The sequence below is a fragment of the Arachis hypogaea genome, chromosome 5 (genome assembly GCF_003086295.3).
Source record: "Arachis hypogaea cultivar Tifrunner chromosome 5, arahy.Tifrunner.gnm2.J5K5, whole genome shotgun sequence".
In the NCBI taxonomy this organism is placed as follows: domain Eukaryota; kingdom Viridiplantae; phylum Streptophyta; class Magnoliopsida; order Fabales; family Fabaceae; genus Arachis; species Arachis hypogaea.
In genome coordinates this window covers 1566782-1587138 of record NC_092040.1, presented here as the reverse complement: position 1 = coordinate 1587138, position 20357 = coordinate 1566782, and the positions used below count along the sequence as shown (strand labels likewise).

General features: G+C 33.8%; 3 protein-coding genes across 8 annotated transcripts; all 3 read right to left on the bottom strand.

Annotated features, from left to right (window-relative positions):
• Nucleotides 1-107: 107 nt before the first annotated feature.
• LOC112799888 (protein FAR1-RELATED SEQUENCE 5-like) lies at nt 108-2232 on the bottom strand. Its single transcript, XM_072236574.1, has 3 exons — nt 2201-2232; nt 1096-2138; nt 108-970 (listed from the first exon to the last, which is right to left on the bottom strand). Exons 1-3 carry the CDS (start codon nt 2230-2232, stop codon nt 108-110), a joined length of 1938 nt encoding a protein of 645 aa, XP_072092675.1.
• Nucleotides 2233-3146: 914 nt separating this feature from the next.
• On the bottom strand, nt 3147-7802 carry LOC112800058 (cellulose synthase-like protein D3). 6 transcript variants are annotated; one of them, XM_025842116.3, is made up of 5 exons: nt 7556-7802; nt 7355-7434; nt 6232-7103; nt 5129-5936; nt 3147-5024 (listed from the first exon to the last, which is right to left on the bottom strand). In XM_025842116.3, exons 3-5 carry the CDS (start codon nt 7056-7058, stop codon nt 3273-3275), a joined length of 3387 nt encoding a protein of 1128 aa, XP_025697901.1. In that variant the 5' UTR covers nt 7059-7103; nt 7355-7434; nt 7556-7802; the 3' UTR covers nt 3147-3272. The 6 variants fall into 6 exon arrangements, with proteins under 6 accessions (XP_025697901.1, XP_025697902.1, XP_025697904.1 ...); XM_025842117.3 differs by having other exon boundaries at nt 7552-7801; XM_025842119.3 differs by lacking the exon at nt 7355-7434.
• A 3032-nt stretch (nt 7803-10834) lies between these two features.
• LOC112799887 (probable pectate lyase 3) lies at nt 10835-12605 on the bottom strand. Its single transcript, XM_072236506.1, has 3 exons — nt 11696-12605; nt 11320-11562; nt 10835-11053 (listed from the first exon to the last, which is right to left on the bottom strand). Exons 1-3 carry the CDS (start codon nt 12287-12289, stop codon nt 10835-10837), a joined length of 1056 nt encoding a protein of 351 aa, XP_072092607.1. The 5' UTR covers nt 12290-12605.
• Between the last annotated feature and the right edge of the window lie 7752 nt (nt 12606-20357).

The window sequence follows — 20357 nt, the reverse complement described above, 5'->3', positions numbered from 1 at the left end:
AATCACGCCCATCGACTCCACCGCCACAAGTTTTGCATCCTTGGTCCATCTCGGTAATATCAGAGACCTCGGGATCTCATGAACATTGTTAAGAACAAGCACCGCAATTATATGTTCGCAGGGACCCCGAAACATTCCATTCTCATGCACGTGCATCGGACCTCCCTCGTATCAGACGTCGCAACAACACGCCACTCCTTCCCCGGAGTGCCGTATCGAGAGACGGTGTGAATAAAATAGGAACCGTTGTCTTCAGAGTCAACCACCCTCATTACACAGGCCCTGTCAAGAATGGGAACAAACAAATAGAATATCGCACGAGTGTAGTTGTCGGCTGCACTCCGCTCCAGCTGTTTCAGGTTGGTGGTCATAACAGGGTCACCCTTTGCGCACTCGAAATCGGCCTCCACCTCCTTTGCGCGGACGAACATCAAGCATCGATGGAAATGACGTAAAAACTCAGTGTAGCTGTATCGAGACTTAACATACCGTGATATCACAGCGTGCAAGCCCTCGCACCTTGATGTTGTTCGAAATCCGGCAAAGAACTTTCCCCGTATGTGTGCTGTGGCCCAGCTGTGCCTTCTCTCGTACATGTCCTGTACCCATCTTTTATCGGCCACTCCAAATTTCTCAACCATCTCAAACCACTTTCTCTGAAATGTTCCGACCTCGTAGTCGCCGAGCATGCAATCCCTAAACATCCTGGTGAATTTGGGCTTTCCAATGTTGCTCGTGGCGTTTCGGAGTAGATGCCAAGCGCAGAGTCGATGGTGAGCCTCTGAAAAAACTTGCTCGATCGCAGACTTCATTTGCCTGTCACCGTCGGTTATTATGGACACGGGAGCCTTCCCTTTCATTGAAGTTTGCAACTGCTGAAGCAGCCAGACATAGGTCTCTTCTTTCTCGTCTGCCACCAGTGCAGCGGCAAAGACAACCGTTTGGTTGTGGTGATTCACACCGGAGAATACTACGAGAGGTGAAAGGTAAATGTTTTTCTTGTACGTTGCATCAAACGCAACCACGTCTCCAAACACTAGTAATCAATTTGGCTGGTGCCGTCACACCAAAACAAGTGTTGCAACACGCCCTCACCGTCAACGACTTCCTTGTAGTACAGTGCTGGATCATTTGCCTTGCACTCTCGGAGATACCTCAAGCACGATTCCGCATCTAGGCCACCCTCCCTTCGTTGCTTCGCATTTACATTGTGCATGTCCCTTGTTGTGTACGGGACATTATGATACCCGCCGGCCAGGCTCGCCATAAAACCGTGGATTCGGGACACGCCAATGCCCCCTTTGCGCATGTCGTTCATCTGCTGGATGTCCGCTTCGCTCATCCTCCGATGGCCCGGGAGCATGGAAGAAAATCGCAACTCAAGAACGTGGTGGTTATGCGCGTCTGAAAAGAACGCAACGTGCCAACGTCCTGATTCATCGTCCATGCGGAGTAACATCCTTGCAGGGCATCCACACCGTGTCTCGGCCCTCGGCCTCTTTTGCCGGTTAGGCATCGAGTAGAACTTCGGGGATCGGAACCCTTGTCGGTGGCACACGAACTCCTGCCGTATCCTTAATTCGCCGCGTTTTTCGCTTCTGGAACGTCTCACGCCAAATCCATGGTGCTTTGCATATTGCTGATAGAACTCAAATGCAATGTCAACATCTGCGAAATTAAACCGGAGAACATCCTCCGCGCTCAGGTTCAAAAAATCAATCCAACCTATGGACTCGGCGGAATCAACGGCGTAAAACTCCTCTTCCGCATAATTCTCAGACATTCCTCCGGCGCCGTCCAAACCGTCTTCCAATTCAACCGCATCCCCATTGTCGACATCGGCCTCTGCATGACGGTCGTGTTCTGTATCGTCTTCCTGAAAGTCGTTCTCGTCCGACTCCATCCCTGCAGAGCGTTCGCCCTCAACCGGATGGTCGTTTTCTGTTTCATCTTCCTGTAAATCGTACTCGTACGATTCCAACCCTGCAAAGCCTTCGCCCTCAACCGATCCAACTCCATGGTTTGCTTCGCCCCCAGTGGTATCTTCATCACCGGCAACCCTGTGCCAAACAGCAACAACGCGGTAATTTAGCGAAACACGCAAAATTGTGGGACGTACTTCAAAGACAATTTCAGACCTATGACGAAGAAAAAGGGGGATATTTGTAAATCAAGTGAAGGGTCATAATACAGCGGGTACCTTCTTTCCATTGATGGAGACAGCGAAGCCATCTACTGCCGAAGCCAACCGACAATACAGATCAGGTACCGTGGTCGTCAGATGTGGTGAGGCTGATTGTGTGCTTCGATCCGCCTAAACAGAATCGTTAACACTGAGTTGGTGGGGGGAGAAGAAGTTAGCTGACTGGGGAGGTTTCAGTCGTTCTCGGTGGTGGAGATAGGAAGGGACGATGCGATTGCGACGGAGGGGAAGGGGAGGAAGAGGGTGAGATTGCGACGGAGGGGAAACAGGAGAAAGAGAGTGCGATTGCAACGGAAGGGCAGGGGAGGAAGAGAGCGGCAGTAATAGTTGTTAATCAAATACTGAGTGTGCAGCTAATTTAAACAATCAACTTAATTGTATGCTTTTTAAAAATCGTAAACATGCCCTCCTATTTTATATGAAATTGCAGAAAGCCCCCAAAAAAAGCGTCGTATTTCATTTTTGCCCTCCCTGGCTGACCGGTACGCCAAACTCCTAAATGGCGTTTGGATGCGCTAACACTACCCGTGTACCGAATCCGTGCCCCACAAACTTGTTTTGAGACTCTGTAAGCAAAAATAATAAATTTGACTTTCTAGGGTCCATTTGAGAAACACTAAAAAACTATTTTTTTTTTTTACTTTTAACTTATAAAAAGTTATATTAATAGTGTTTGGTACAATTTTTTAGATAAACTTTTAATTTTTCAAAAAATTATTTAAGAGCTTTTGAAGAAGTTAAAAAATGTAACTTCTATAATAACTTTTCAAAGATAAAATAACTTATTTAAAAATTGTTATTAATAAAAGTTCTTATATTTTAAGCTTCTTTTTCAAAAGAACTTATTTAAGAAGTTTCGCAGCCAAACTGGCCCTAAGTTTTTTAGTGACATTATATTTGCTTCTCAAAATTAAATAAACAAAAATGAAGCAAATGATTATTATTTGAACAGCAATGAATCACAGGTATATTAATGAACCAAAAAGTCAGAAACAATGTCTGAAATCTGGATTACTTACAAGTGCTAGCTGAAAAAAAGTCAGCACTAGAAACAATAGAAAAGAATGAATCAAGGGAATTGAAAAGATCCTCCAATATCAGAGCTACCTGAAGGAGGATCAATGGCAACCCAAAGAAGAGAAATGGTGATTGATATAAGCCCTGACCATACAAACACAATGGTTGGTGTTCTACCCCTTCTTCCCATGAGCCCTTTTGCAAAGGGATAGAGATGAGCCAGCACCCATAAGCTGAAAAACACACCACCCAGCAAGCTGCTCCATTTTCGATCTTCGCTGTATATAGTTCTGCTAACTGCCACAGCTATTGCTATCAAGTTTACCATCATGATGGTGATTGGTGGTATCATCAGAGATGTCCATTTGATGATATAGAGGTCAGCAAATTCGTCGTTTTCGTCGTCCCCGGCTGACTTTGATGTCAAAGTGAATGAAATTTCAATGCCAGCCATCACCTTAAGTAGGCCTTGGAGAACTGCAGCAAGGTGGGCACTAGTGCCTCCTATCAGCCAGAATTGCTCATTCCTCCACCACTCTTCGAGTTCAATACCGGACCACTTAACCTCGAGGATGGCGAGTAAGACAAGGGTCACGGTGATGCCCAAGAGGTACACTAGGAATGTTACTTGGAGGCTCTGGACGATGAACTGACCGGTAAGGAGGGAAAGAGCTGGAAGGAAGCAGTAAACAATGAGGAAGATTGATGTGAATGGATAGATTCCAACATTGAGGTAAGCTATTCTCTGTAGGAACTTCAATTTGAGGCTGGCCAAAAGAGCATTGTTTCGAGAAAAGAATATTTCGACAGAGCCGGTAGCCCAACGAAGAACCTGGTGGAGCCGGTCGGTCAGGTTGATCGGAGCAGTGCCACGGAAGGCATCCCTCTTAGTCACACAATATATGGACCTCCATCCCCTATTGTGCATTCTATAACCTGTCACAACATCCTCAGTAACAGACCCATAAATCCACCCGATTCGAAGGCCCCATTCGGTCTTGTCTTCATACCAGCAGGAGATAACATTGATAGCCTCTGCCACAGTGGCAGCATCCAGAAGATCCCGAGGAAGGGTTAGAGCACCCGGTGGTCTTCCATTTTTGATGGACGAATGATCAGCGAGGGGTCGACCTTGGAACTCGGCCACCCTGATTGAATCAATAAGGAGACTTGAGTTGCCAAAACTCTTGGGAATAAGAGCAAGGCCTTCATCGTAGGCGCCACCATTTGCAAATGACTGATCCTCAACAGAACCAGTTTCCGGGAGTGAGGCAACTGTGGAGGATTTCTTATTCTTGCGGCCGAAGCAACTAGACTCTTCTTTCACCCGAGGTGGATCAAAGCCGTAGAGTGCAGTCCTTCTGAATAAGCAACCTGTGCCTACATATACAGGACCTTGAATCCCATCAAGGGCGCGCATATTGACATCAAAGAAGACTGTGTTATGATTGGCATAGCGATCCGAAGGGTCTATTCCTTCGAACCTCTGAGGGAATTGAACATAGCAGATCCTGTCGCCACCACGGTCCATCATGAAGCACATACCTTCTCTCAATGCCTGGGAATTAAATATGTAATGGTCACAGTCCAGATTAAGTATGAAAGGACCATTTGACATAATGGCTGAGGCTCGGACCAGCGCATTCATCGCCCCGGCCTTCTTGTTGTGATCATAGCCTGGTCTTTTTTCTCGAGAAACATAGACAAGCATGGGAAGGCGAATATCAACTTCGGTTAAATTCATAGCATTTGCATCTGATGCAACACCTGTTAGTGGTTCATCACTTGGAGGCTTTAACATGACCTGCATTTGTGTGAGAAAATACAACATTTTAGACTAATTCTGTATCATTATAAATCTTGAACACTCCAAATTAAAAGCTATTCTTAAAAAGACTGAAAAATTACCTGTATGATACTAGCATGATCGCCCCTAGAATGTTCCGATGCTGGAATTGTCCAAGTGCCAGGCCAGTGGGTACCATCTGCCATCCAAGTAGCTTTAGGAATTTTCACATTCTCCATTGGTTCATCATGTCCATTCTCCCTCCAAAGCTTCATAGCTTTTATCTCTTCTCTGGCATTGTAAGCATCAGAACGCCGGCGGATTGAATCAGGAAGGCCATTGATCCGAACCTTGAACTCATCATATTCACGCTTTACCCTCCTTCTATCCCTTACAAAGTCAGGGAGAACTTTGTTCTTGTAGGGATCTCTCTTCATACTAAAGTATGAGTCGGGGTTCCTCGGTTCAATGTCATGCTTTCGGCAAAAAGGAACCCACAAGTTGGCAAAACTTGCAGCCTCTGCCATGGCCTCAAAAGTTAGAAGTGCACCTCCATCGTCAGAGACATAACATGCAAGTTTCTCTACCGGATAATCGGCAGCTAGAATGGAAAGAATAGTATTTGCTGTGACAAGTGGAGGTTCTTTTTCAGGATCCGCAGTCGACACAAAAATATCTATTCCTGGGAGATCAGACTTGCCAGAAGGATTGTTGGGAGTGGGAGTTTCAAACTTCTCTTTCAGAACATCAAGATCCGCGAACCGGTTGACAGGGAAGAGCTTAGGAAGCTGATCAAGCAGCCAGGAGAAGGCAAACCAGATTTCACAAACAACAGACATACCCCACAGCCAGAGTGCATCTTCATTGGGGTTTCGAACCCTCCACGCTAAGAAGAAACCAAGAATCACTAGCCGAGCAAATATTATTAGCCTGAAATTTAAAACACCATGAAAATTAACTTTCAATTAGTTAATATCTTGATTCAAATAATACAAAAGTACATAGAGCATCCATCAAACATTGACCAACTCCAACAACAAGAAACTAGAAATTAACTACGAATCAGATAAATTAACATAATTTATTGGTTTAGAATGAAGGAACACTAGTTATAAATTCAGTTTTCAGCAAAGCAAAGTGCTAAAAGATTCAGTGGTATCATTAGTGAGGTACTAAAAGATTCAATGTAAAGCAAAAGAAATTAAGAGGAAAAAGGATCTTATACCTATATGGACTCAGAATTGCAGCAGAGATAGTCAATTTCCGGGTCAAAGGTCTCCATGGCTTTTCCTTGAACACATGAGGATCACCACCCATCCATTCAGAAACAGAACTAGCATCGTTTTCGGGCTCTTTCGGCCACATAGCATTCCCATAGCCATAGCTCCCCTTAGTTTCAAACAACCACTGAGCATGATCAAAGTCATTATTAGCCTGGCTCCTTGTCAAAGTCCCCGATTTCATCAACGACAACCTCCTCTCCATCTTCGACACTCCAGCACCGGGTGGCAAGGGCAGTGCAGGCTGCTGGCCGGCCCTATATCCATCATTTGCATCCAACTCCTTGTAAGGTTCCTTGCAGCCAGGGCAAATCCCCTCACCAGTTCTCAAAGCATCCCTATAACAATCCCTGCAAATCTTGTAATCACACTCACAAGGGAGTATGTCTAACCCCCTCTCATCGGTCATAACCTTCCCATCACAGCCAGGGACCGCGCAGGACGATCCCTTCACCCCCGACATCTGGGGGTGGCTTGACTCAGACTCAATCATCTTCTCCTTCAAATGAGCCCTTGTAACCTGATTGAAACCCCCAGTGAACAATGAACTAGATGCATATTGGTCCTCCACTCGCCTCGAAGTCGATCTCTCCAGAGCAATCTCCATTGGTTGGTTATCAGGGGTTAGTGGAATGTGAACTGTGTAGGTAGCAACACCACCACCACCATTCTCACTCTCTTGATCTTGATCATGATCAAGATCATTGCTCAGTTGGGTGATTTTTCTAACCATTGATGAACCGTGTTTGAATCGAGGTGACTTAGATGCCATGATGAGAAATGAAAATTCCACAGTTCCAAACACTCTCTACAAGACCTGAAATTTCATCATCCAAAAACACCACATCCACTACTTCATTACCATCGTGGACTTATATATGTGAAAAAAGACAATTAAGCTAATGAATAATTAAATAATAGAAGCTTAGAAAAGTTCAAAGAACAACAACATCAGCAACCACTCCAAGTGGGAAAACTGTGTCAAATGGCAAGACGTGGTTCATGAAGTTATAAACAAATGCAGTGTGGCAAAGACGATTTCTAATTTCTATCACAAAAATGTCTTACCAACTCAATGACAACCAAGCAATTGTGAGAGAAAAAACAAGCCGAGTGAAAAAAGCGCGTGTTTATCAATTTGGATGACGCTGGCAAGTGAAAGCAAAGAAAAAGAAGACTCAGTCCAAAACATAGATCAAAGATATTTCAAAACACACTCAGAAAACAAATATAACAACACCCCATTTAAAAATTCCAACACATACTCACACAGACAGAACAGAACAACAAGATCAATGCCGGCCCGGAAGCCTTAAACGTTCACTGAACTTGAAAGTTGCAAACTTTTTTTTCCCTTTTCTTCAGTGGTTTTGAGAATGATGACCAAGTTCGGTGCTTTGCAAAATTGTGACCAGCTTTTTGTATGGTAAGGAAGAACCACGAAATAATAACTTGAAATAAATAGTAATAATAAAAAATAAATAAATAAATTTATAAGGGTCAAAGACAGAACACAAGAATGTTGTGTACAAGGTACTATAATATAGTGTAGTGTTGATTCTCGCGATGTTTTTTTTTTTTTTTTTTTGAGGTTAGTTTGGAAGTGTTACTTACAAGTTACAAGGACATACGGTTAAAATTATTTTCATGGAAGATAATAATACAAAAATATTTTGATAATGTAAAATATTATTTCGTGTATATTTAATTGCCTAATATATATTAATAAAAATAATTATTTTTTATATTAATTTTATAAATAATTATCTAAAAAATATTTTATTAAATCGATGTATTAAAATTAAAATATAATAAGAATTAGTAAATAATTTAATATATTTAATCAAATTAATTTCATAGATATTGTTTTAATTACTCCTTCTTTAATAATCTTTTACAGCAAGCGGATTGCACACGGCGCACAAATTTCGGTGTGCGTGAGAAAACAAAACGTGACCTTCCACTACTTTACTTAATTTGATTATTAGTATATTTATAAATTAAATAAGTTTTTTAAATTTTTAATATATTAAATATATTAGAAAAATCAATTTTTATACTTCTGAATTTAGAACACATATTTCTTGAATCATCATCTTTGTTGTTGTTGTTAGTTAAGAACACTAGTTAAAGATAAAAATTAAAAAAGTTTTTATTGGAAAATAAAAAATTAGTTTTTATTTACATTAATTATTTAATTTATATATTTTAAGTAAAAATATATATTTTGTATCTTTACTCATTAGTAAAATTCTTTTCAGTAGTAGAATTTTGATAACAAATGTGCTAAGGATAATATAAAAGATGAAATTTTCCGTTTATTCTTTAAAATTATGGAAGAAATTTTAGTGTAATATTTAGTTATTAGATTTTATGGTATCTTTAAAATTATGAAAGCGGAATAATATATTCTTTGCGTATTGAGTACGGATATTATTTTTTTCATATAAAAAAATTAGTCAATGACTATTTTTTTATATAAAAAAAATTTAGTGTAACATTTAATTATTGAATTTTATAATATTTTTTATTTTTTTTTATTCTATCTAGAATTATGATTCACAATTTTTATTTATTATTTTTAATTTTTGGTTGTTACTCACAATTTGTTTTTATCCAATATCATTGTATTATACTAAAATATTATAATATTAACGAAAAACACCCTTTAAAAAAAAAATAGCCAAAAAATGAGGCTCCGGTACCATCGAAATTTTTGATACTTTCTGTGGCATGACGCCATGGCCACGGCATATCCACGCCGCTCTGCACCAAATTGTCACACATTCAGATACCACTTTGATTTATTTATAAGTAAATGTCTTTTTTGGTCTCAAATCATTTATTCGATGAACTTTTCGCTCTTTAAAAAATCTAAAAATTCAAATCAGTCTCTATCTATTTTAAAATATGTACATTCTAGTCCCTATCAACTTTAAATAAATACTTTTTTGATTCTTGGTAATGTCTTTTCCGGTCTCTAACCAAGGACTGGAACGTACATATATCAAAGTAGATAGGGACCGATTTGAGTTTTTAAATTTCTTAAAGGATGGAAAGTCCATCGGACAAATGATTAGAGACCGAAAATGACATTTACTCTTTATTTATTGATAAAAATATATATTTTAGTCTTGCATATTTAAATTAAATTTTAATTGTACTTTTAATATTTAAAATATTTTATTTTTATTTCTATAAATTCTTAACTGAACTCAAAGTTGTCCATCTATTTAAGTTTGGAAGAAATGTTTACCATCCTTAGTAACATATTCAGTGAAATGTAATTAGTTAAACAATATTAATTAACAACTCAGTTATTGTTAAAAAAAAATCACTGTTTATCGCTATGTTAATTTTGTTGTTAAGCGACTTATTAACCAAATGAACTTTAATATTTTCTAAAATAAATATTATAGATAAGATCATAATATTAAAATATTTACATATATTAAAGGAAAAAATTTAATTAATAACATTTCCATGTATATTTAGTGGTAGAATATATTTTAGTCTATTTAAAAATAATACATATATTTATATACAAAATGTATGTCGATTTATTTTGGTGATTAATTTTAGGGAGTCACTTAGATAAAGATGTCTAAAATGTCTTTTTTTAAAGATGTTTTTTCAGTAATTAAAATTTAACATATATAATCGATTAAATTATGTTATTTTTGTCAAAATTAGACTACACAAATTGATTTAACCGAAAAAATGATAAATCAAATTTTGAATTGATCTAAATTAATATTTTTTATAAAAATAACTACAATATCCTTATTATAGAGAATAATTAAAATACTCTTATATATATATAAATTTTAAAAATTTTAAATTCTAACCCTATGATAGAAAAATAAAGAATTAAAATTTAGAATTTGTAAAATTAATATATATAATAGAAGTATTTTAGTCATTTTCTACAATAGGGTATTGTAGTCATTTTCTATAGAAAAATAATATTAATTTAGACCAGTTTAAAATTTGATTCATTATTTTTCGATCAAATCAATTTGTCTAGCTTAATTTTGATAAAAATAACATGATTTAATTGATTATTTGTGTTAAATTTTAATTATTAAAAAACACCTTTATTTCAGTGGCTCGTTTAATTTTTAATATATTAATAGTATTTATTAATCAGATATACTATGTGGCATGCTTACGTTTAAAGTTATGTTTCGCGAATCAATTTTTGAGTGCCATGAGGTCAAATAATGAGTATATGTTTGAATCCTCCAAAGTTCTTAATGATATGGGTTTACGTGATTATCTGAATTCTCTGATTTTCTTTTCACATACTTCGCTCCTTTGAATAATAATAATAATAATAATAATAATAATAATAATAATAATAAACATTAAAATATATAGATATATATAAATATTCCATGGAACCATTTTAATATATATAGATATACATTTTGTCTTTTGACACACTATTGTTAACAAAGAAGATAAAATTAAAGAACTTTATGATGGTTTTGTTTTCAATCTATTCTCTCCTTTGCCACAACTCAATTTGCAAGGAAATAAAGATGGCTAACAAGGTTTACCAACTCTACATCTAAGGGTGCCAGCAAAGCGAGTAAGTTGTGCGACATATTTTCCAGGTTTTGATGCAATCTTATTTTTGTTTGACCAATTTACCAACTCAGATCCCGATTGTACGAAAAATGCTCCATTCAATAACTCATCATTTATTGATCTCCACTGCCATGATTTCCATTCTCCAATATTTGCGTCCACTCTCTTTGTTACCTTCACCATTCATCCAAAAAAGATCATATATTATATGAGAAAAATAATGTGAATTAAAACTTACAAGTAATACAAGACAAAATGTTGTATTTTGAATTCTATAAACTCAGGTACAGTCGACCTTACGTGAAGTTGATAACTGATAGTCGTTAGATGATTTGACTGATTTAACTAAAATTTCATCTAATGGCTCTTAGCTATCAACTTTACGTGAAGTCGACTGCACCTGAATTTTTACCAACATAGATATTCTACATATAACATACCTCTTTAGCATGAATATTATCCGGAGCCCAAAATCGATTGCCCTCACTAATAATAGTTGGATTCTTGTTACCACCAATGGCATACATTTGCCAATGAGTATAATCATTGTTAGCAATATGGAAAAATCCAAATCTGCACCTTGGCATTCTTTGCAGCAATCTCTTCCCAAAATGATTGAAAGCTACAGTCACTTGCATCATCTTATCAATTGTGTGCTCTTCCCTCCCACCAAACAGGATAACCTATATATCACAAATAATTACACAATTATTTTAGAACTAAAAAACAAAATGTCCATTTAAAAAAACGACTATGTTATGTGTACATATATATTTATACATAAATACATTAATGGTTGATTTTACTAATACTTACGTGATTTTGATCTGTGAAATGACTATTAGAAATGGTAATGGCTGTAGATCCCATAATGGCATCAATGAGACCATCTGCACATTTTCTCATAGAAACATGGTCAATCCAAATATTGCTAGAGCCAAAAATAGAGATTCCATCACCTTCTGTGCTTAACCTTTGACCAAAATGAGTCTCAGAATCTCTGATAAGTCCACCGGTACCAGGAACAATATTATAAATCTTAATTCCATGAATAATCACATTTTTAATGTTCTGAATGGTGATTCCTGCACCTCTAGTAATGTGAACATCAACTCCTCTTCCATCAATAGTTTTGTCACTAGTCATTATGAGTTCTTGGTTGAGTCTAATAAACATGCTACGTGCAAAGATAATCCATAATGGCCCTGTTCTTGTGACTGCATGGCGAAGAGTACCTGGTTTTGGATTAACCATGTCATTGTCTGAGGAATCAGTAACTATATAAATTGGACCATTTTTTCCACCAATTGTGTTTTTTCCAAAACCTTGAACACAATTTGCAAGCTTTTGACGATACTTTGCCCAATTAGGATCACACCTCCAACATCTATCAATGTTGTTTGTTGCCATGCATGGAACTCTTGCATTTTTACCCTTCAAGCTTCTTCTCGCATGTTTGTTTCCAACTATGTCTCTGTATTTTCAAGAAAAAAGAAAAAAAAACACTTAATTATCATATAAAAAACTTGTATTTATGCTAAAATTTGTTCCTATGAAATTAAATATGTAATAATATATATATAGTTTGAGAATGCTCACTCTAAAACAGTAGAACTGAAGTTGCCAGAAATCTCGTATGGATTTAAGAAATATGCTTCTCTGTTATCTTTTTCAGCAATTGCTGCTCTTTCCTTCCAATATTCCTCATCAAAATCATTCAGGTATGTTGTATTCTCTAAGATATTAGCTTTCAAGATTGGTATCATGGCAACCAAACATAATGAAAGGAACAAGTTATACATTTCTACCATAATGATGTTTCGAATTCTCTCCCTATTCAAGACAAATTTGAAGAGCTCTGATCTTATTGGATGATGATATTTAAGAATTCTTGGATGAATGTTGAATGTAGCACTTTGTAATATATATGACTCGAATATGTGTGATGCCAGCAGAAGAAAACTATTCCAAAGCCCAATTTGGGATGAGGTTGGAAAAATACTAAACAGTGGTTAAACACACAGAATATTCTATACATAGACAAAAAATGTGTGTGAAATTCTTATTTATAGAAATGAGAAAGTAAGAAACTATCAAAAAGATCTGTTATCCAACAAATTAACTACGTGTTACTGTCTTATCTTATTTCAAATCGAAAACAAAACACTGGATAAATGTTATAACATACTAGTAAAGATTTTATTGATCCATACACACTGATTATTATTAAGTTGTTTTTTATCTTTTAATTATTAATATATATAAATTAACAAAGATTTTATTGTCGTTGTATTAAATAAATTATTTATCCAGGATTATGGGTTATGTCTAATAATAATAATAATAATAATAATAATAATAATAATAATAATAATAATAATAAATAGAAATCTTCTCCATTGATCAAGATCAACGAACTAGTTCAAATGACCAATTTTACAGAAAATGGGTTGCTAAAATTCGAATTAAATATCTTTAATTTTAATAGAATTTCTATAAATAAATTGAAGCTTAAATTCTCTTTGGATATTAATTTAACAGTATTTCATACAAATTAAATTTTGACATGAAAACATTGACATTTGAGTCTAGAGACTAATGGAAAACTACGAAAAAAAATGTTGATTATCGTCGAATTTATCGTCGTCTTAGAGTTAACAATGTAAATGGTGTCGAAAATTTTTTATCGACAAATTTTTTCGTCCGATGCTAATTACGGGAAGAAAAATCTTCAATGAATTTATCGAGACTGAATTGATGATTACCGTCAAATTAATCCGACAACAAATTCTACGATAGTATTTTTATTTTTTTTGGGCACAGTTTAACTACAACTAACAGAAAATTAAATTAAAACTCTTGTTAATAAAATTATTATCAGAAATCTAAAATTACCATAAATCAACAAATTATTTTATTAAAAATAAATAGTATGAATACAATAAAATGTCACAGAAGTAGAGTACAATGAAGTAAACAAACAAAAATACATAAAATCCTAACTCCTACAGATCATGATAATCGTCATCGTCGTTGGCGTCGTGGTCTCCCTGCTGAAGCGGCGGAGTAGGTGCTATCGTCGGTGCTCCACCAGCAGCATTACCACTAGAACCCGCAATTGAAATACAATTAATTAATTCAACATCATTGGGTTCTTACCGCCCACTTCTAAAACCATCAATCTCTAATCTCAACTAGAATCTGAGTGTAGGTCGACCACAGGTGGTCGTACATCGACTTAATGACGTCAGATATCTCCTGTGTGCAAGAATTAGGGTTTGGTGCAAACCTAGCAGAGAAAAAACCTTACATTAAAAAACTCATAGAAAAAATCTAACATTAGACTACGTAAGATTAAAATACAATATATACTCACAGTTGCATGCCATCGGGCCAAATTCTTAGTAGGATGATAGGCAGTCGTACAGAAAAATCCTGCTGGGAGACATTGGAAGAATCACCCTGCAGGCTCTCTCTCTCTCTCTTGTCGCTGCATCTACAAAGAGTGTAGCAGAAGGAGACACATACACCATGATGAATTGTTGGTCCACTAAACTCGCTTGTCACATCATAAAGTCCATATAATAGTCAAAGTAGAAGATGATGACTGAACAATGTAAGAAGATTCGATGAAAGTCTGCCTTTTACCACAATGAAAAAAATCCATAACATGAAAACAGAATATCCAATCCATGATAAAGTTACTGTTACTATATTTTTTTATTTTTTTTTCTTTCATCTGTAGTTGAAATCGTAAAATTTAAAATGTGTCTCAACATTTGTATAAGTGCTGAAATTCAGTAAATGGCACGCACCTTTCAGATTATAACACTAGAAAAAAGATAAAATTTAGAAGAAAAAAATAATTTATTATCAAGATAGAATCGGATTGTCAATAAAAAATGAAACACAATTCCCATTTACTAAGCAATGAAACTATAGCATTATCCTCATTGTCCTGAAATATTTGAATCAGGCTTGGATGAGTGCAAGCTCGATAACCATTAAAAGTAGCACAAATTAACTTATTGTAAATTAATTTGAGTGAAAAAAAATTCAGACATGAATACAATAAATTATATCCAAAATAAAACACTTCAACCGTGGCAAAGTAGCTATAAAAACAATGAAAAGGGGAATTTCTTGTTAACATTCTTCCCAAATTAACTTAACACTAAATTAACATGATCAAAAAGTAACCCGACCCTAAATCATAAATTCCAAAACCCTAACTCAGAATTATTTAACAGTCACAACTCTCATTAATTAAATTTCTAACACTAATAGAATAATAAACTAACAGATAATAACACACTAACAATTAAAAAATTCTATTTTTTAATTTTAAAATAGATGCTATGAAGATAGAGAGTGAGGATGCATCTTAATTTAGAGTGGCGATGGTGCTAGAACGGCGGCAATGTCTAAAGCGGCGACGAAAGGGACTAAGCTACATAGAGAAAGAAAATCTGGTAACTCGAGATATTAAATTCAACAATATTCTGCGTTTTTCTTGTGGTGTAACTGAAGAACTTAATCAAGCCAAAACAAAATCTTGTGCTATAATAGATCCTTTTACTTCTATGTCAAGTTAGTTAGTTAAGCTCGATATAGTTGTTAGGATCATACTCTATATTTTGTAAACCACTACTCAGCAACGTGTGATAACCTTATAATTCATTTTATCAATTTTAATTTTAGTAAAATCTTATATTTTTATTTAATTATTGTTTACTCAATTAATGATTAACTAGTTAGGCGCAGTTTGGGTAACCAACTTAATTAAACTCCTTTTGACAAAATAATTTAAACAATAAATAATTCTGTTAAAAGTAACTTATAAATAAGTTATTTTGTGTTTGGATTTTTAATTCTAAGAGTGCTTATTTTATAGAAATGTGATGAAAAGTAGAAGTATTATGAGAGAAGTCATTTTTTTTTAACTTTTCTATAAGCTTCTAAATAGTTTTTTAGAAAGTTGCAATTTGATTTCAAAAATTGTACCAAACATTAATATTACTATTTTTTATAAGTCAAAAATTAAAAAAAAATTACTTCTAAAATTTTTTAAACAGACCCTTAAACCACTAACTTAATGATTTAATAATTTGACTAAATTAATTGTCAATTGATTTCAATAATTATATACTTATACACTATAATTTTTGTTGTTATAGAATAAATTGGACAACTTCTAATTATAAGTATTACATCACAATTTCATTCATATTATATATTCCCACGCCTAACACTTAAAAGGTTTCTACTTACTATAATTTACCAAATTTTAACATCCAATACATAATATTAGATGGCAGTATGATTTGTTACTTCCAGTTTCAGTATGTCTCTCAGCTGCACACTATAGCTTAGAGGCGCAAATTTGACACACGTGCGTCATCACGTGAGAGCTGTAAAAGTGTGAAACCGAAGTTGTGGGCCCATAAATTTAGCGTGTGGGAGCCACATCTGACCGCAATGGGCTGCTTGTGCGTCGCCGCAATTATTGGCATCCAAGAACACAAAAGCCTTCATCGGTGCCCTGCTTTCAAACGACGACGTATCACAATATTCATGTCGTTTCCTCCGATTCATTCCTTTATGTACATTACAAAATACAAACGAGTTAATATTTAATTTATTCTCTGAATTTATATATTAATTTTAATTTAATATTTAAAATTTATATTTTTATTTAGTCTTTAAATTTTATAAATATCACTCATATTAATTTTTAAAATAATTTTTGGCACATAAACATTAATAAAATGTACAATCAAATACTATTATAAAAGTTATAAAATAATATTATTTTAATTTTAAAATTTAACTAATCTAAAAATTATCTTCGTATCACTTGTTTGTAGTCAAATTTTAATAAATATTACTTACAATGTTTTTGAACTATTTAAGTACCTAAACAAAAATAATATCGTTTATCGCGTTTAAAATTGTCCACGTCAATATTCTATTAAAGCTTATATGTTAAAAATGATTTTAGAGACTAATATAAATTGTATTTGTAAAATTGATAAACTGAATAAAAATAATTAAAATTTTAGAGACTAAATTAAAATTTACTGATGAATTCATACACCAAATTAAATGTTATCTCATCACAAACGGTTGGATTCTGAGATCTTACTCTTCCCACGTCCATCCCATGTCAAAAGTGATACCACACCACCAAATTATTAGTATTACATGCTATTAATTTAATTAATAGCGTTTTAATTAAAAAAATATATAGCAAATGTATGAGGGAACTACTTTTTATTTTTTAATTTGAAAGCGTTAAATCAGTATAATTTAGGATTTGAGTTTTTAATTTGACTTTCTTCGCTAATATAAGTTTTAGGAATTTGTATGCCTTTTTAAAAAAATTTTAATGGCATTATCATTGCTTTACATCATTATTATTATTATTATTAATGGATTAAATTAAAACTTCTAAACAACTGTTTATATACAGAGTGATCTTTCTTTTTTTTCTCTTCTGTATACTGTGAATAGATTTAATTCATTTTTATTATAGAAAGATGATATTTTTTTTAAACCATTGAAGATAAATCAATTAATTATTTGTAGAAAAAATGAAATTATCAAGGGGGTATATATCTACTGAAATATTCTAGAATTTTTTTTTAATGATATTGAAAATCATTATTAGAATAAATTTGATTGAAAAATTTGTGATGGCCAGTTAAAAAGAGACAGCAAGTTTGAGCTTCCTTCTCTCTTCATAGATACCATACCACATATAAAAAGAATATTTGTAAACACATTCATATTATATATATAAATGCACTAGAAGCTCATTTCTATTATTATAAAATTTCTATTCTTCCATAGATTTTGTTTTTGATTAAACATCAATTTGTATTGTCCATGTCAAGATCTGCTTCTTTTTGTTCATGATTAAAGCCAATGACCCCAACAGAAACAAATAAAAAAGGGACAGCAGAACATTCTGAGTACTACTTTATTATTGTTGTTTTGATAGAATTAAATTAAAATTAATGTGAACCACTTTGGTTGTTGGTCGAGTTATTAACTCATTCGTCCGTTTAAACAAGTGTAGAAATTTAAATCTTGTCTTATGCATGTAATAATTTATTGGCTAGTAGCAGACCTTTAAACATCTGCGACGAATTAATTCTTGTCCCATTCAAGATCTAGTGAGACACCTAAAAAAAAATTAAAATTAATGTGAGGTAGGTCCGCTAGAAACATACATACCCATGATTTGAAACCCCACCCTCCGTCCATATCTAAAAGTCAAAGGTCTAAAACAATTCAATTTAATTCAACCTTACAATTGAAATAATTCATGTTGTATTATTTGCCATGCCCATTGTGTGAAGGGTGTTAGTTGTTGGCTTTAAACACAAAAAGGCAACTATGCAATCAAGTTGTTTGCGTTTGGGTATCTTTAATTTCTTGGTGGAATGATGAAATGTAAAAATAGAACAAAATAGGAGCCTCCAACTTCAATGTGACTCTAACTTCAAGTAGTGGTGTGAATGTGCATTCACTTCTTGGCGTGTAGGGAATGCTGACCATGACTCCTACACCTACATCACATGCTAAACACTAACGATTATATCTTTTTTTTAATTAATGAACATTTGTATGAGATATCAACTCATTAATTAATTAAGCTCATGGCATGGTTTTTTACTTCTTGGTATGTATTTCGTGTATCACATTCCATTGGAACATGCAAGATTATGGAATATAAAACCTGATAAAAGTTGAAAAGGTGAAACTAAGATTAGTATAAAATTGACCAATCAAATTGTTTCATATAATGTTTAAAATAGAAATCATGACAAACTTGAAAGCTTATCGTATGCTGCTATGTGTTACTTACACAACTCTATTTATTATAAACTTATTTTGTTCATGCATCAACCACATTTGCGAGTAGAGTATTTCATAATTTACTTTATGTTATTGTTACAACTTACAAATCGAAAATGTTTGGTGATAATTAATAAATGTTAAATAAAAAAAGTTTTTTTTGTTTTTCTAACATTACGGGTTACAAATCTTCTAATGTCAAGCAATATTATAGTAAATGTAAATAATTTTAAAAAACTACGTGATTATCCTAAAACGAAATTTCTTGAATTCGTATACTGGATCATGACTACTATTTATATCATTTCTTTTTTCCTGGTTCCGTTTTCTTGGAGTTGATTTTTCTTTTCTGGGCAATTCACACATATTTTGATTGGATTTGGATCTTCTAAAATTTGAATTTCACTTTAGAGAGTAAAGTGTGATCTTCTATCATTGAATAGTTTCTCTTTTATATTTATTTTGGTCTCACCTATAAAATCAATGGTGAGAAATCATATTTTACTCTCTAAAGTAAAATTCAAATTTTAGAAGATCCAAATCCATTTTTATTTATTTAAGTTCACTATAAGCAAATGTGGGTTATGACCTTTTGACGCTCATTTGCTGTGACAAATGGGCTAATAAGTCTAACTGCCTTCTCATAGTTTTGGATGAAATGCTGGGCCTATGGTCACAGTTATAAACAAAAACATAAAACTGATAAAAAACTGCACGACCAAAAAAGGCAAAGAAATACAAAAATATCGAATAATTTTTTAAGAAGTGAACAAAATGCAGCCGAGGCCTAAACCAAGTGGCAAATGAGATTAGAGATATTGATAGATCAAATCATATCTGTAAATCTGTAGTATTTATTTATATCTAATCCGTAATTTACGGATATAATTAGATATACAAGATAATCTGATTGTATGGTGGATATCACATCTATATTTGTAGATTTGCACCAAATAATAAATAAATAAATAATATATATATTGTATTTATACTTTATTTCAATTAATTATTATTTATATATGTTATTGTTATTTTATTTTTATTATTCAAGAAAAATTGGTTTAATAGTACTTTAAGAGTAAACATATTTAAAAGAATGAAAAGGGAGTTTTATTGACTTTTTATAGAAATAAGTTTTTTTTAATTTTTTTTTATTTTGTGAATATATCCCAAATTTAAACATATAAAGTATGAATTTAGATCTAATCTGATCCGCGAACACCTAAACTTGCGACACTTATTTAAGTTGACAAATGAACTAACTACTCAATCAACCTAAATTGGTTAAAATCAATATCTGAATTGGCGACACAATTTCCAACCCAAGTTTGGGTTAGATTGATAGTTATATTCTCATTGTGTTAACAACTTAACTACAAAACTAAAATAATTTTGAATTAGGTAACACTAACCAATTTTTCCCTTATTGTAAAAATATTTTTTACCTCATCTTTTTTATTGAAAATTTAGAATATAAAATAAAAGTAATTTCAAAAATTAGTTTGCCCAAAAAAATAAGGTTTCCCAGCTGAACTCAACTCTTAATAGTTTCATCACTAATTAGACATGTAGATAATGAGGCTACAAAGTGCTAGAAAAGAGTAAAGATCCATGA

Coding starts and splice junctions, on each gene's coding strand:
- LOC112799888 (XM_072236574.1), bottom strand. CDS start 2,232: ATGGCTTCGCTGTCTCCATCAATGGAAAGAAG. Junction 2,139..2,200: donor TCTCCATCAATGGAAAGAAG/GTACCCGCTGTA, acceptor TCTTCGTCATAG/GTCTGAAATTGTCTTTGAAG. Junction 971..1,095: donor CTACAAGGAAGTCGTTGACG/GTGAGGGCGTGT, acceptor CACCTCTCGTAG/TATTCTCCGGTGTGAATCAC.
- LOC112800058 (XM_025842116.3), bottom strand. CDS start 7,058: ATGGCATCTAAGTCACCTCGATTCAAACACGGTTCATCAATGGTTAGA. Junction 5,937..6,231: donor GCAATTCTGAGTCCATATAG/GTATAAGATCCT, acceptor TTTAAATTTCAG/GCTAATAATATTTGCTCGGC. Junction 5,025..5,128: donor ATCATGCTAGTATCATACAG/GTAATTTTTCAG, acceptor ACACAAATGCAG/GTCATGTTAAAGCCTCCAAG.
- LOC112799887 (XM_072236506.1), bottom strand. CDS start 12,289: ATGGCAACAAACAACATTGATAGATGTTGGAGGTGTGATCCTAATTGG. Junction 11,563..11,695: donor ATTTCACAGATCAAAATCAC/GTAAGTATTAGT, acceptor TGTGATATATAG/GTTATCCTGTTTGGTGGGAG. Junction 11,054..11,319: donor ATAATATTCATGCTAAAGAG/GTATGTTATATG, acceptor TGAATGGTGAAG/GTAACAAAGAGAGTGGACGC.